At 34.8% G+C, this 16,934-nt stretch overlaps 1 protein-coding gene across 1 annotated transcript in view; it reads left to right on the forward strand.

Moving 5' to 3' along the window:
* LOC149787561 (uncharacterized) overlaps window positions 1–16,934 on the forward strand; it is a 215,877-nt gene that overhangs the window by 33,961 nt on the left and 164,982 nt on the right. Inside the window, exons 12-16 of the mRNA XM_089973710.1 lie at window positions 4,266–4,362; window positions 6,425–6,677; window positions 11,506–11,630; window positions 11,946–12,149; window positions 14,156–14,328. Of these exons, the coding sequence (XP_089829836.1) occupies window positions 4,266–4,362; window positions 6,425–6,677; window positions 11,506–11,630; window positions 11,946–12,149; window positions 14,156–14,328 (852 nt within the window). The remainder of the gene's footprint in view (window positions 1–4,265; window positions 4,363–6,424; window positions 6,678–11,505; window positions 11,631–11,945; window positions 12,150–14,155; window positions 14,329–16,934) is intronic.

The raw sequence follows: 16,934 nt of genomic DNA on the forward strand, positions 1-16,934 counted from the left end.
ATAATCTTTAAAGTTCAACCCTTTTGTCACCCGTATAAAGAGAGTCCTGGATAATCACTGGTAGAGTGCTAGACTTGCAACACAAAGATTGCAGTTCAGATCCTATCACGACAAGTCCATATCAGATGTCATGGTTTGTCCTAGTGCAAGGCAGTTTAATCCCATTTCAACTCTACTGAATAGTCAACTTCCAAGTGACACAAGAAGTATGTAATAGATGGAAGTTTGTGATGTCAAAAGGATAATGTAATTGAGAAGGAAATTTAATAATTCCAGTTAGAATATGAATTTTAAAATGGATTGGAATATGACAGTGGAAAAATAGATGTTTGTGTTCATGACAACACAGTAACATCACTGTCAGCCAGACTGCTATGTGGAAACTTTTTAGATATGAAGAGAAAGAGACATGAACATTGAAACAACTTGGTAGCATGTCTCAACAACAAAGTTTATATTGGAAAAAGACTAATGAAACACTGTCTTCTGCCACTGGTCATCAGTGTGTTGAAAATTAAGCCATGCTAGTACACCTCTCCCTCGATAACTCGTGCACATAGGGGTCCAAAAACATTGCACTACAAGTGAGGCGCGAGTTATCAAGGGACCTATAAAAAAAGCTAAAGCCAGTAAAGGGATCAACGTAAAGGCAAAAGGGGTGGGTGGGTTATAGTGTTCAATACTCAGTTTATAATCATGCTGAGATTAACTGTGAATAAATATCTCTTCATAACGGTGTACTTTATTTATTATTTCCTCATAGAGCAACATTAATTTCAGGATAAATTACGGTATATTGAGGAGATCATCAAAAACATTATTCCACATGGTTTCCATTTGCTTAACATGTATACCACTTCACACATTGTGTACTACATCACTAATTTGTGTGTTGAATTGGATACATTCTAGTTTTATTGCTTGATCCAAATTAGACAGGGTTTTTTTAATACAAAAGATTGACACTCTTTTCAAGAAACATTGTCGATCGAACGAATGAACAATAGATTTTATTGTGGTAGAAATCAAAGAAAAAAAATCACAAAGGTTAATCATTGCCAACATGAATTTAATGGGTCTACAAATTTAAAACAATTTAAATTTGAACACGATAATACTTGCTGTTTGTGACATGCAAATATACAATGCTCTCTGGCATTTCTGCGCACTTAAGGTTTCCATCTCCAATATTGAAGCAAAACTTATACCGAATTTGACTGATTGACAAAAATATAATATAGTAATGCTTACCATTTGAAAAGAGGAAATTGTCACCACAATATTTTGTTCAAAATAATATTAATTTTGGACACAGGATATGACCCCCGTGTTTTCCTGACTCACAATATGTCAACCTATTCTGCTCATAGCATTGAAAAGATGTAATGTTTATCTATCGGGCTATAGAATTGAAATACATTGCTTTGGACTGTGTCTGTCAGTAGTTCAGTTGAGTAATTATGTCAGGTTTATAGCTAGTTTTACAAAATTCAAGGTAAAATGCCAATGAATGGCAAGAGATATTATGCAAACTAAACCGATCTTGTAAAAAACGTTAGTAAAATTCAAAGTTTTATAAAAAATAAGCTATTATGTGGAAGAGAAACAACAATGAATAGGATATAATGTGTTTACAACGTCTTATTGGTGGTGAAAAAATTACTAAAGAATTTAGTTGACATGTTGGGTAGCAGATGATTTTGTATGTGCGGGACAACTGCTTGCAAAAATGGAAACATGGATTAAAATGCAGTATTGTTTTAAGGTATACATTTCCGTCTTTTATATAATGTGTTTATTTGTATGATTCTAAAAGATACATAGTAAATCGGATTTTCTGGGTTACCGGTTCAAGAAGGTCAGGAGTGGGTCTTCTTGTTGACATTTAGAAATCGCTTTTTCATATGCATTTCAAGTTGAAATGCGGGATATTTTTGTTCACTTTGTGAATATCACTTTACTTAATTAAAGTATGATCATTCTTTCTTGACACAAAATGGATTTTTGAAAAGAAATAACATGTGATTCAGTGTTTACAGAAATGACGTATCATTGTGCAGAATTACCCGATGCACATAATTAGCCGATGTGGTGGTAACTTCACATTTTGAAACAAATCAGTTAATTTTTGTTTGCTACTCCTTGATTTCTCTGCCGCCGAGAAAAATCCCGCAGATTTCTCAACTGTGTGATCTTTACATAGTCAACATTTTGTGTCTCCAGCCACTGTATAAAAATGTGAAACCATTTTTGATTGGTCAAATAAAATGAATTTTGATAACGGTAGTGACCACAAGAACTTATGCTCAGATTTGCATGCCTTTGAATTTTTTCTTTGTACCTCCCTTGCTTGATTTGATACAAAAGACATATTCAAAGTGATAAAACAACACAGGTCTCTTTTAATTGATTTTTAATGCGACAAACACTTCCCCAAGTTGTTGATCAAAACAAAGCAGGCACGTAATTAGGTTCTCACAGAATTACTCACGGGTTTCGATGTGATGGTTGATTGACTCTTTTCATGTTTTCAATGAACAGAATATGTTGCAATTAATAATGTTTACACTGAAATGGAATTAAAGGATTAGAATGTGACTCTCACAAAGCAAGACATTTAATTGGTGTTTATTTCATTCTCTATTGTCACCTGTTAGCATTTACCAGAAGTTTTCATTGATCATTATTTCACCAGACTGCTTATTTACAATGTATTGACAACTATTTATCATAAAAAAACTTACATAATATATGATATCTTATTTGGAACTTGCAAATTTCACAATATGGATTCTATCTTTATGGGCATTAATCACCATTTTCGCTGATAAAACAAGCGATGCATCAAGGTTTAATTTACCAGTTCTTATCATAATATTTTTGCGTTCAACATATTATAAAAATATTAAAAATGTATTTACTTTGTAAAAAATCATGAGCCATGCCGGACACTGCATTATAAGCGGGATCATGAGTTATCCGGGCGCGAGTTATCGAGGGAGTGGTGTATTTAGTAATTACTGTATCAGACTGATATATTTGTCATGATTTATGGTATCGGTAGTAACTAGTCTGTCTTGCTTTTAAATTTGAAGACCTTTTAAGTTGGTTTAGATGGTTTCAAATTTGGATGGAGAGGTTTTGTTTTATTCCTCTTTTTTTATCTTTATTGGAGCCCAGCTGAATTACAACTGCCAAAATGGCAGATTTCACCTCTATAGTTTTGAAAAACACTCTAGGAAAATTCAAAAACACAGTTTTCATTAATATTACTGAATATGGAAGAATTCGGAAAAATATTAGAATGAGTGCTCTTTAGTTGCTATGTTGTTGTTGCTATAGGGTTTAACACCATTTTTCAGCACAAGATAGGCTATATACATGGTGGCCAGTATAACTGGTGGAGGAAGAACCCTGGAAAACCCTATGAAGAACCACTGACCCAAGAGAAGCTACTGGCAAGCTTTCTCACATACCAACTTTAGCCTAGCCTGAGACTCGAACCCATGCAGGCAGCATTAATATGGCAGTGGGCGCTTTAAACCACTCGGGGGGCCCTAGTGCTCTTTAGTGGAAGCCAGATGGCCAGTACATATCATAATAAAAATGGCACCCAATTATGAATGGCGAAAACAAGCAAACATTTCACAATGAACTGCAAGCAGAATAAAAATTGAACACAATCATTGTCATCACATTGATGAAGAAAATTATGAAAATACATGAATTTTGCATTTACCCTGGAGAAAAATTGATACAATTGCTTATTTCTCCATTCGGTGTGAAAGGTAAGTGAAAACAGTTTACACTATACTGGGCATACAAATATTTCCCTAGAACAGTTTATTCATATATGATATACCCATGCAAAAGTTATAGAAGTTCATATTTCAAAATCTGTTACCACTAATTATGTCAATGATATTTGCATTTGAAACTGATACAAGCATTCCTCATAGCAATCCAGCATGATGGGATGTAAACATAAAAGGAGATTATGTTATCTCCAAGCTTTATTATCATAATTATTTATGCAAATGCATTTGATGAGTAAAATGTATGGAAAGGTTATCAGGTTTGCTTCATTGATCAAGCTTTTTGAACATTTTAAAGTTCTTTTTTGCTTTTTGAACATTTTAAAAGTTTTTGCTGTTCATCCTAATGAAAGATAGATGTGATTTAATTTGTTTTATAAATTTCTTATGCAAGAAGCTTTCATATAAAATCTACCATTTTTGAACTGCTATCTTTGTCTTTCCATTCAGATGCTTGCATCCCTTAGGGAACTAATGGGGGAGGAGAAGGCAGAATTTGAGCAAAGAATGACACAGATTAAGCAGATGGGACAGTCCCCAGGACCAGGTATGTTTGACCTGATGTAGTCAACCAATAAAAATGCTGTTTTGGGTTGCTTTCTTTTAAATGACACTTTTAGCACTTTATATGGCTTTTTCTTGTGAAGGAAATGGGTGCTAGATGTCTTTCCCAAAGAAGCAGTCAACTAAGGCTGGCCATGGTGAGTATCAAATCTGAAAACCTCTGATACTCTGAGATACTGCAGTGCCAGTGAAAATGTAAGGAGTATTTGTGCTTGCAAAGAAATTGTTGTCACAGTACCAGGGCAAAAATGTAATAAACTGATTGATTGTAACTGTGATAAAAATATTCATAAATTTGCCAAATAATCAATTTTGTGGGTTTGAAAATCAAAAGATTTAGTGATTTTCTTACATTGTGTCAAGGTAAGTTAGTGTGGCTATGAAAGGTGGGGAGAAACTCAAAAAGTTATCAAATTTGTCATGCTGTCCTTATTTTTAAGTTGGTTTCTCCTTTCACTGACAAGTTTCAAACTGATTACTTGTTAGAGTTTTAGGTGGATGGCTTCAGAAATGAGATGGTTGATCCTTGACTGCACCATTTAGTTGTTGTTGTTGTTGTTGTTGTTCTCGGGTTTAACGCCATTTTTCAGCACAAGATAGGCTGTACATGGCGGCCAGTATAACTGGTGGAGGAAGAACCCTGGAAAACCCAGGGAAGAACCACCGACCCACGAGAAGCTACTGGCAGGGCACCATTTAGTCCTACCATATCTATTACAATATATATTTGCTTTTAAGTCAAGTCAAACTGCAAACAACAAAGATTCTTATCTGCCATAGCTTAATGTGCCTGCAGATCAGGGTCTGTGTTGTTTATTCTACATATTATTCTCTCAAACTGCACAGACCTTGATCTGCAAGTGCATTATGGAAAGGCAGATCTGGGTCTGTGCAGTTTGCAGTTGGACTTGGTTTATAAGTGAGTATTTACAGTGCTTTCAAGATGATGTTAAGTTTTTGACACCTCCCATGCTAGGTGATATTTGTTATGTTTTTGACACTTCCCATGCTAGATGATATTTGTTATGTTTTTGACACTTTCCATGCTAGATGATATTTGTTATGTTTTTGACACTTCCCATGCTAGATGATATTTGTTATGTTTTTGACACTTCCCATTCAATAAAGTTTATATTGCATATTTTTTTCAAATATAAACCAAAATCCCATGGCAGCCTTCTAAATAATGAAAGCATCAGTACTTGATGTTATAAACCCCTCCTCAATGACGTTGATTTATAATTCATGATATATCGAGTTATAGATCTTGTAAAAAATATTTTATGCTATTGAGTAAATAATGTCATGTGTGTTTCACTTTGATATGATCTTTATTGTGGCACTTTTTCTCCAAATGCATAATTTTCATATTGCATTGTCGTCCTTTATGGTTTGTTCACCATTTTCCCAGTCTTCCTCATCCATTTTATAAGGGAGGATTTTTAATATTGAATGACATGGGGAAGCAGGTTTTTTTTACAGCAGACATCTACTAATAGACTCCATATAGTATATTGCAGCAAATGTATGTGATAAAAGACATTTATGTGAATAAAAGTAAAATTGACACGTTTATCTTCATTATCAGCACGGTTACAATGATAAGTGTTATGACAAGGGCTCTGTGTTTTTTTGCATTAGAACTACATGTAACAGGACTGGCATTATCACCAAGTAGCAGAACCTACATGTCCACAATTGTAGTCTCACCAAGTACAGCTGGTAAAATGCTTTTAATAACTGGAGAATCAATGAAAGCATCTCATTACTCAGTTTGTACAAAGTAGTCATTTAGTAAGTGCTTGATTATAGTGGTTGATCTAGAAGTCAAGCACTTATGTGATGAGATTGAATTTGTTAATATTAATGAATAGCTCTTACAAATGTTGTGTGATTGTTATGTCCTAGCTCATATCTAAGAGGGTATTCATTCAGTTGGCAGGGGTGGGGTTGTGCAGTCACATATCCTGGAGAAAATGTTGCTTCATGGATATATAGCACAGAAAGATAATAAATTTACTTGTTTTTTGGAAACTTTTCTTAAGATGAAGCAAAAGTCAACAAAAGCAAAGAGATCAACCACTTGGCAGACTTGGTACATCGCTATGACAATGAGCAGGACACCCTGTTGTCCTATCTGCAGTCCCCAGAGGCAAGGGGCCAGGATTTGAGAACAAGGAGGCTAAAGATTGTGGAGCTGATGCTGGAAACCAAGAGAATCAAGTTTGAGGATGATTTTGAAGTGGCAGCCCTGAGTGCTGGCCTGATGGAAAGGATTAGGGCAGCAATTGATGGAAGGTAGGAGAGACAAAAAGAGAGAATGGAGAGATTGTTGGACAGAAATATGAGACAGAAAAATTGATGATTATTAATTTTATCAGTTGCCACTGAGAAATTTATTTAGTTATCAATAGAAGGCATGAAAACAAGATTTATTTTATCTTTATTTCTCATTTGAATTGAATGATCACCAACAACTTAATAAATTTACAAGTTTGAGCTTTTTATACATTACATGCAGACTTAAGGTGTTGTGACAATATTTACACCTGAGGACATAATTATCTTTGCTTTTTTATTTTAAAATAGAATAATCTTAAATCCAGATTATATGATGCAAGTATTCCATTAAACCTGGAATAATGCAATGTAAAATAATCTTAAATCCAGATTATATGATGCAAGTATTCCATTAAACCTGGAATAATGCAATGTAAAATAATCTTAAATCCAGATTATATGATGCAAGTATTCCATTAAACCTGGAATAATGCAATGTAAAATAATCTTAAATCCAGATTATATGATGCAAGTATTCCATTAAACCTGGAATAATGCAATGTAAAATAATCTTAAATCCAGATTATATGATGCAAGTATTCCATTAAACCTGGAATAATGCAATGTAAAATAATCTTAAATCCAGATTATATGATGCAAGTATTCCATTAAACCTGGAATAATGCAAAGTAAAATAACATTATAAAATCTGTTCTTTAGGCATTGTATGCTAACAATGAATAGCATGACTCGTGCTTGTGTTTTGGAGTAGAAGTCTAGTTTTCCAGTCTGGCAAGATTTGCCTTCCCTGCAGCAGCAATTTTTGGGATTCTGTAACTTCAGATGGGATAAAAGTACACCACTCCCTCGAGAACTCATGCCCTGATAACTCGTGAACCCACTTATAATGTGGGGTCAGGTGTGGATCCCATTTTTTAAACTAAAAAATACCACCAAAATTTATCCCTATTTGTTTAACTTGAAGAAAATTGTGATCAAAATTGGTAATGGAAACATTGATGTATCGCTCATTTTATTGACAAAAACTATAGATAGAACCTGGAAATTTTAATCAACACTATGAAATATCAAATTTAAAAATAGGTCATACAATTTTTTACATTTTCCTTCCATATGACATTCCTAGTACACCGCAATTAACGATATGTAAGGAAATTTTGATCAATACAAATATCACTCATGCCAAGTGGAAGCAGTACTTTGATAAATAAATACAAATTAAATAATTTTATTATTAATTGAAATTTGTTTCTAGTTCTATCTTTTAGTTAATTTTAAGTGTAATTATCAAAAATGCAATGTGTTCTCTTGTAGTTAAATGTAAAATGCGTCAATCTACCATAACAGCAATGTCCGCAAGCATTTCTCTGAGAACCTAATTAAGTGCCGACCATGTTTTGATAACTGACTTCCGGAAGTATTTGTTGTACTGTTGCACTGAATTAAAAGCTGGCCTCCTTTGTATTATCACGTTAATTATGACTTTTGAATCATATAAAGGAGGTGGAATAAAAGAAAAGTTAAAAGGCACGAAAATCCTATAAACTTAAAATCTAGCAGCCCTGGTCGTATGTTGGGTGATCTAACTTCATTTGATTAATTGAGCACTTATAAATGTTATTGTGTATGTAACAATAACTACCTAAAATTAACCTACTCTTTCATAACTGTGATCAAAGATAACAAGGCAGCCAAGCGAAATGAATACTTCGTAAAATAAAGAGTTTGATTTCACAGATACGGACCATTGTGTGCAAGCAAGTTTCAGAGAATTCTTGAACTTGCACTTAGAGATATCCTCAAGGATGATAAGAAGTTTCATTATTAATTCCAATGAAATCATGACATCAATATTGTACTAATTGAGCAATACAAATATTGAGTTTCAACCTATACGATTGTCTCACGAAATAAATGTCATGTGATTTTGGAAAAAGGGAATCTTGTTTGGTGGTGTATCAACAGCTAATCTAGTTCCCTGCCCCATGGACTCCCGATTTGGCAAGATAATAGGAAACACCACTAAGGGAACCAGACTCATCAGAAAACAAAAAGCAGTGATGTAATACCGTATAATTTTTTTGTGCATTATGTTCTGGGACACATCATTTTTTTCGAGTCATAAGTTGTGGGACACCTTTTAAATCATTCGAAAATTTACATGTTGGAAAAAACACTTCTCCTGCACACATAGGATCCATTCTTTCGGTACATGAATATTGTTTTAGCTTTCTCATACCATGAAAAAATGTTAGAGGCAACACATCACCTGAAGCGGAAACTGCAAGGACAAAAGTAAGATTTTTTCAAATCTGCTCTAGTCTTGCTAATTCTCACACTTCTGATGCCCATCTTATCATCAGTCCATCCAGGAATGCAATCAAAGTACACTAGAGTTTCATCCATGTTAATGATCATATTGTCGGCAAAATCATCTGCTTCTCTTCTGGCCTTCACGAATTCATCACATGATTTTATTTACTCCAAATCTTCGGGGTGATGCTGGAACATCGATGTTCACGCATGAAGCATTATATTGTGTCACTTTAAAAATTGTTCCATTGTTTCACTTTATTTTCAAAATTTTTGTGAATGCCGGAGAAAAGGAACCAAAGTTACCTTCCATATCTCGACCATCTTTGTATATTCAAATTAAAAGAATCCATAGTCGGCTTCTGAGGTCAGCTTGCTTTGCAATAAAAAAACATTGTATTGATATCCTTTATATAAAAAACCGGGCTTTAGAGTCCAAAGTCGGCTTCTGAGGTTGGCTTGCTTTGTAATAAAAATAACCTTTGTCTTTGATGTCCTGTCAGTAAGTTCAAAGAAGAAGTTTACTGCTGGCTGCCAGTTTATTTACCACTAGGGTTTCTATGTGCTTGGCATCTGTAGTAATAATTAATACAAAGGTGCAATGATGTCTGAGGGTAAATAGTAATGATACTTTTGTAACCTGCGCTGGCAAAAAGATTGTCACTTGCACTCAAGTGAATGTGTTTTAAAATAAGGTTTTTATTTACAAGATACTATCATACATTAGACCTGGATATAATTCAGTCTTGGCTATTTTGCACCTAACAACGTGTCATGCAGGAATGGCAGTTGTCTTCAATATATCGGTTGATTATTTCCCTCTCATTTGCGAAATCGTTTGCTTCTCTTCTGGCCTTCACGAATACATCACATGATTTTATTTTCTCCAAATATCGTGGGTGACGCAGGATGATCGATATCTGAGCACAAAGCACAATATTGTGTCACTTTAAAATTTGTTCCATTGTTTCAATTTATTTTCAAATTGCCCATGAATACAGGTGAAAAGTAACCCAAGTTTGCTTCCATATCTCAGCCATCTTTGTATATTCAACAACAAAAAAAATTGACTCACTTCACAGAATCCATAGTCAGCTTCCGATGTCGGCATGCCTTGCAATAAAATAATCTTTGTATTGATATCCTTTACAAAAAAAGTAACCAAAGTCAGCTTCTGAGATTGGCTTGCTTTGTAATAAAAATAACCTTTTGTCTTTGATGTAATGTCGGTAGGTTCAAAGAAGGAGTTAACTGCTCTCTGCCGGTCGTGTTTATTCACCACCAGTGCTTCTGTGTGCTTGGCATATGTGGTTACAATTAATAGAATGGAGCGTTGATGTCTGCGGATAAATAGTAAGGATACTCAAGTGAATGTGTTTTCAAATGATGATTTTTATTTACAAGATACTGTTATACAGTAGACCTGGATATAATTGAATCTTGATTATTTTGCACCCAACACTGTGTCATGCATGAATAGCATCTTCAGGTTATTGGTTGACTATTTTCCTCTTGTTTGCGATTTTGTTAGCTCGAGTTTTCAGTCAGATAACATGTACAAACCTTTGAGCACAACCTCACACAAATTGTTTCTCAGTGTTAATGTCAATGAACAATGTGGCATGTGTTATCAGACATAATTGATACATGCTACAGTATGGAAGCCTACGCTACTTATATGGATTTCATGGATATATTTTATTCTTTAATGCTCATGTTGAAAAAAGGTATAAATGATAACAACACGAGGTTAGTTTGTTTCTTTTTATTATCAATTAAGCGTTTTATATATCTGTTTTATTGCAATGTGTAGTGGGGGCCATCAAGCACAAATGCAATACAATTTTTTTTCATTTCTTTAGTCTTGTGACATATGACCAAAGTGAAAAAAATGTTTCACCATAAGTTCTGGGACAGGAAAAAAAAAATTATTTTATAGCGTCCCAACATATACGGTAAATATGGTTCACAGTTTTTTTTTACATCGTACATGTGATGGATGTTGAAGCCAGCTGGAATGATCTTTCATATGTTGGACATTTTGAAAATAAATGTTATTTAAACAGAATAATGAACAACTTAATTAGAAAAAGCGTGTTATTAAAAATTATTATTGGCGTGATTGTAAAATGAGGATTCAGTCAATAAACAGCACAGTTCCCTAATGCTGCTCCCCCCACTGTTCTCTTATGTCAAAGCTATCTTTTTTCAATTTGTGGAGGTCCCTTGGTAACTCGCGCCTCGCTTATAGTGCAGTCTATGTTAGTGGACCCTGTTGTGCGCGAGTTATCGAGGGAGAGGTGTACTTGGTATTTTGCACATTTTCTTTTTATGCTGTCTAAATTGTCATGCATGACCTTCTAAAAACCATTCGTATTTGATAATGTCAATGTATCAGCACACATTACCAGCTGAATGATGATCCGTAAGATTTTGGAGATTGATCTAGAGTAGTTGATTATTAGCAATTGTGACATGAAATGACAATTTTCTATTTATATCATGTTGCTAGGCACAAGAGTGACCGAGAGAGGCAGAGTCAGCTGGCCAGAAAACGTGTAGAACTGAGAAAAAAGCGGCTTATTGAAAATGAACAATATGCCCGAGAATCTGACATAAAGAAGAAGCCGGAACATGGTAAGTTGGCATGAAAATGAACTAGAAGCCTGAAAATGGTAAGTTGGCATTAAAGTAAACTAGAAGCCTGAAAATGGTAAGTTATCATGAAAATAAACTAGAAGCCTGAAAATGGTAAGTTGGTGTGAAAATAAACTAGAAGAGTTACAGATTGTTTCTTCTCCGTGGCAGTATATACTTGGCCTATTTTTGGGGCTGTGGGATAATGATGGTAATGATGCACATGACGGTGACTATGTTTCGTTGTGAAACTTTTACTTGCAAATGAGGTTCACTTATTGTTCATACTGTAACCTTGTCATTTATCCTCACCAGGTGACATAACCGGCTGGCAGACAGTGTACCTGGTGGAGATGATGAAGCGGCACATGGATGAACGGGAGCTGATGTTGAGTGTCCTGCAAGACGAGAGCATTGATGAACTGGTGGAAGCAGCGGCTAACATGTCCCTTGAGGAGAAACAGAAACGTCTTGCTGAGTTACAGGGGAAGGGGCAGACACTAAATCTGGATAATCCAGGTAGTAGCTATGAGGAAGAAAGAGAGTATTTAGATTTTGTCATAATTAGTATTTCATTTCAACCAATCAGAGGAGGATTACCATAAGTTATAATTAGGCTTCTAAAATTGATACTTGTTTCTCTGGAGAAGCAAAGTAAAGTCATGGATACGCAACATCTGCTGATGTTCCTATTAAATGGCTAGGACGTGGACATGACTAGTTTTATCTTTGGATGCAATTGGACAACCACATATAATCAACTAAAAATTTGTTAATTAGCAGAATATTTCATTTGAAAAATGGATCGAATGTACTTTGTTTACTTAATTAGATGGACTTTAATCAATACTTTGATATTTCTAAGAATTCACTAAATCAAAATATGCTGTAAATTAACTTCACTAAATCTGAAAAATTCACACAGAGTTTCTTATAGGTGGATTACACCAGATCAATGTAAATCATGATTTTGAGAAAATCCCAGAATCAGTTTGTTATAGATTGGTTATATACCGTCACAGTGCACTTCATAATATGTGACAAATCCCCAAATCACAGTTTGTTATAGATGGGCTACACCATATCAGCGTAGTTCTCTATATCTGAAAAAATCCAACAGAGAATCAATGTTTGCTTTAGATGGTTCATGCCACCTCATTGTACTTCACGTTATCTAAATAATTCCCAGAATCAGAGAATTTTTTATCGATGAGTTACATCATCTAAATGCACTTCACAACATCTAACAAAAATTCACAGAATTAAATTTTTTTATAAATTGGTTATGCCATCTAAATGCAGTTCACGTTATCTAAAGAATTCGCCAGCAGTAGAGTCTGTTATAGATGGGTCAGACCATATCAGTGTACTACTTCACTATATCTAAAGAATTCCCTGAATATAGAGTCTGTTATAGATAGTGTACACCATATCAGTGTACTACTTCACTATATCTAAAGAATTCCCTGAATATAGAGTCTGTTATAGATAGTGTACACCATATCAGTGTACTACTTCACTATATCTAAAGAATTCCCTGAATATAGAGTCTGTTATAGATAGTGTACACCATATCAGTGTACTACTTCATTATATTTCTAAAGAATTCTCTGAATATAGAGTCTGTTATAGATAGTGTACACCATATCAGTGTACTACTTCATTATATTCCTGGGGCCTCGAGTGACCGAGTGGTCTAAAGCACTGTCCGTTACGGATCACTGCCATCTCACCTCTGTCTGCGTGGGTTCGAGTCTTGGATTCGGCTAATGTGGGTATGTGAGAAAGCTTGCCAGTAGCTTCTGGTGGGTCGGTGGTTCTTCCCGGGGTTTTCCTGTGTTCTTCCTCCACCATTAAAACTGGCCGCTATGCATAGCCTATCGTGTGCTGAAAAATGGCATTAAACCCCACAACAACAACAACAACAACAACAACATTATATTTCTAAAGAATTCCCTGAATATAGAGTCTGTTATAGATAGTGTACACCATATCAGTGTACTTCTTCACTATATCTAAAGAATTCCCTGAATATATAGTCAGTTAGGAAAAATAAAATGTGTTTCTAGTTGGCTGATTATCCCTGGGGGTTTTTTTTGTTGCTGATCCCAGCACCTGCCCCACCTGTAGGGTTAATAAAAAAGATTTCAAAGAAATAATATTCCCCAAATATATAAAACAAAACAACTTACCTACCTACCCTAATTGTAAAACCAGTGCAAAAGGAATCATACATATTTTGTTTGGGGGGGGGGATAGGGCCATATAGATGGGTCACACCCTATCAGTGTACTTTACTATATCTGAAAAATATACAGAAGCAGAGTTTGTTTTAGATGAATCACATCACATCACATCAACATTCTTCACTATGTCTGAAAAATTCATAGAACTAGAATTTGTTATTGAAGGGGTTACACTATATCAAATTATTCCTGGGTTTGAAAAATGTCTTAGAAAAGATATAAAAATATCCATATGAAGAGTTGATGAGAACAAATCAAATTAATTTGAGAACTTACCAGATGACAAGGAGGAACAAACCTGCATATTAGAGGAAGCTGCTGCTATCTTTGCATCCAAGAGGATTGGCCACTCAGGTATTGCTATGGACGAGGTTACTGTGGGAATCCTTACTGAACTTCAGGATGAGCAGGACAAAGAGTTAGCCCTGGCATTGCAGGATGTGGATACATTGGTAGGTAAACTATTTCTTCTCTGTTACACTCATTGAACAAGTTATGTGAAAAAGTGAGCTGATATTATCAATGGATAAAGTGCATGTGTGTGATGTGATTTGGATTTTTAACGTAGCTTTAACAATTTTTCAGTCATATCACTATGATGTCTGCAGTGTGACAGTTTATAGCGATGTCTAGCACTGGACACTCTAACAATGGATAAAGTAACCTTGATTTAACATTTGCTAGAATTATCTAAAAGTTGGAGATCGGCATGTTATTGGGAGAATTATGGGGAAATGAGCATATCATGAAATAATTACGAGGATTGACATATCACTTATCATGGGAGAATTACAGGGTATGAGTATATCATGGGAGAATTACAGGGTATGAGCACATCATGGGAGAATTATAGGGAATGAGCATATCATGGGAGAATTACAGGGTATGAGCACATCATGGGAGAATTACAGGGTATGAGTATATCATGGGAGAATTACAGGGTATGAGCACATCATGGGAGAATTATAGGGAATGAACACATCATGGGAGAATTATTGGCATGAGCATATCATGGGAGAATTATTGGCATGAGCATATCATGGGAGAATTACGGAATGAACACATGGGAGAATTATTGGAATGAGCATATCATGGGAGAATTATTTGCATGAGTATATCATAGGAGAATTACAGGGTATGAATATATCATGGGAGAATTATAGGGAATGAGCATATCATGGGAGAATTATAGGGAATGAGCATATCATGGGAGAATTACAGGGAATGAACACATGGGAGAATTATTGGAATGAGCATATCATGGGAGAATTATTGGCATGAGCACATCATGGGAGAATTACAGGGAATGAACACATCATGGGAGAATTATAGGGAATGAGCATATCATGGGAGAATTACAGGGAATGAGTATATCATGGGAGAATTACAAGTCTAAATATCAGACTTTCTTTGATCTTTATGAATACTGCCTATGCTCACTTATAAATCAAGTCAAACTGTAAACAACATAGACCCTGATCTAGCAATGCAGTGTGCCTGTTTTTTAATTTACTGATTGCTCCTAACAAACAGCATAAACCATATCTGCTGGTGCATTATGCAAGGAATGATCTTTTTCTGTGCAGTTTACAGTTGGACTCAACTTGTAAGCAGTAATATAAGGTATTTAAAGTTGGTCAGACCAGTCTGACTATTATTCTGATGTATTCTTAAATTCTGTTGTTTAATTTAACCTTGACTGTGTTATTCCTGGAGTGATTGATACAGTGCTTTATTCTGTACTTTAATTTAACCTTGACTGTGTTATTCCTGGAGGTGATTGATACAGTGCTTTATTCTGTAGTAATATTTAACGTTGACTGTGTTATTCCTGGAAGTCATTGATACAGTGCTTTATTCTGTAGTTTAATTTAACCTTGACTGTGTTATTCCTGGAAGTCATTGATACAGTGCTTTATTCTGTAGTAATATTTAACCTTGACTGTGTTATTCCTGGAAGTCATTGATACAGTGCTTTATTCTGTAGTTTAATTTAACATTGACTGTGTTATTCCTGGAAGTCATTATGATACAGTACTTTATTCTGTAGTTTAATTTAACCTTGACTGTGTTATTCCTGGAGGTGATTGATACAGTGCTTTATTCTGTAGTAATATTTAACCTTGACTGTGTTATTCCTGGAAGCCATTGATACAGTGCTTTATTCTGTAGTTTAATTTAACCTTGACTTTGTTATTCCTGGAGGTGATTGATACAGTGCTTTATTCTGTAGTTTAATTTAACCTTGACTGTGTTATTCCTGGAAGTCATTGATACAGTGCTTTATTCTGTACTTTAATTTAACCTTGACTGTGTTATTCCTGGAAGTCATTGATACAGTGCTTTATTCTGTAGTTTAATTTAACCTTGACTGTGTTATTCCTGGAGGTGATTGATACAGTGCTTTATTCTGTAGTTTAATTTAACCATGACTGTGTTATTCCTGGAAGTCATTGATACAGTGCTTTATTCTGTAGTTTAATTTAACATTGACTGTGTTATTCCTGGAGGTGATTGATACAGTGCTTTATTCTGTAGTTTAATTTAACATTGACTGGTGTTATTCCTGGAAGTCATTGATACAGTTCTTTATTCTGTAGTTTAATTTAACCTTGGCTGTGTTATTCCTGGAAGTCATTGATACAGTGCTTTATTCTGTAGTTTAATTTAACGTTGACTGTGTTATTCCTGGAAGTCATTGATACGGTGCTTTATTCTGTAGTTTAATTTAACCTTGACTGTGTTATTCCTGGAAGTCATTGATCAGTGCTTTATTCTGTAGTTTAATTTAACCTTGACTGTGTTATTCCTGGAAGTCATTGATACAGTGCTTTATTCTGTAGTTTAATTTAACCTTGACTGTGTTATTCCTGGAAGTCATTGATACAGTGCTTTATTCTGTAGTTTAATTTAACCCTGACTGTGTTATTCCTGGAAGTCATTGATACAGTACTTTATTCTGTAGTTTAATTTAACCTTGACTGTGTTATTCCTGGAGGTGATTGATACAGTGCTTTATTCTGTAGTTTAATTTAACCTTGACTGTGTTATTCCATTG

Source organism: Sinohyriopsis cumingii, chromosome 11, assembly GCF_028554795.1.
Source record: "Sinohyriopsis cumingii isolate HCF-2022 chromosome 11, ASM2855479v2, whole genome shotgun sequence".
NCBI classification, from domain to species: domain Eukaryota; kingdom Metazoa; phylum Mollusca; class Bivalvia; order Unionida; family Unionidae; genus Sinohyriopsis; species Sinohyriopsis cumingii.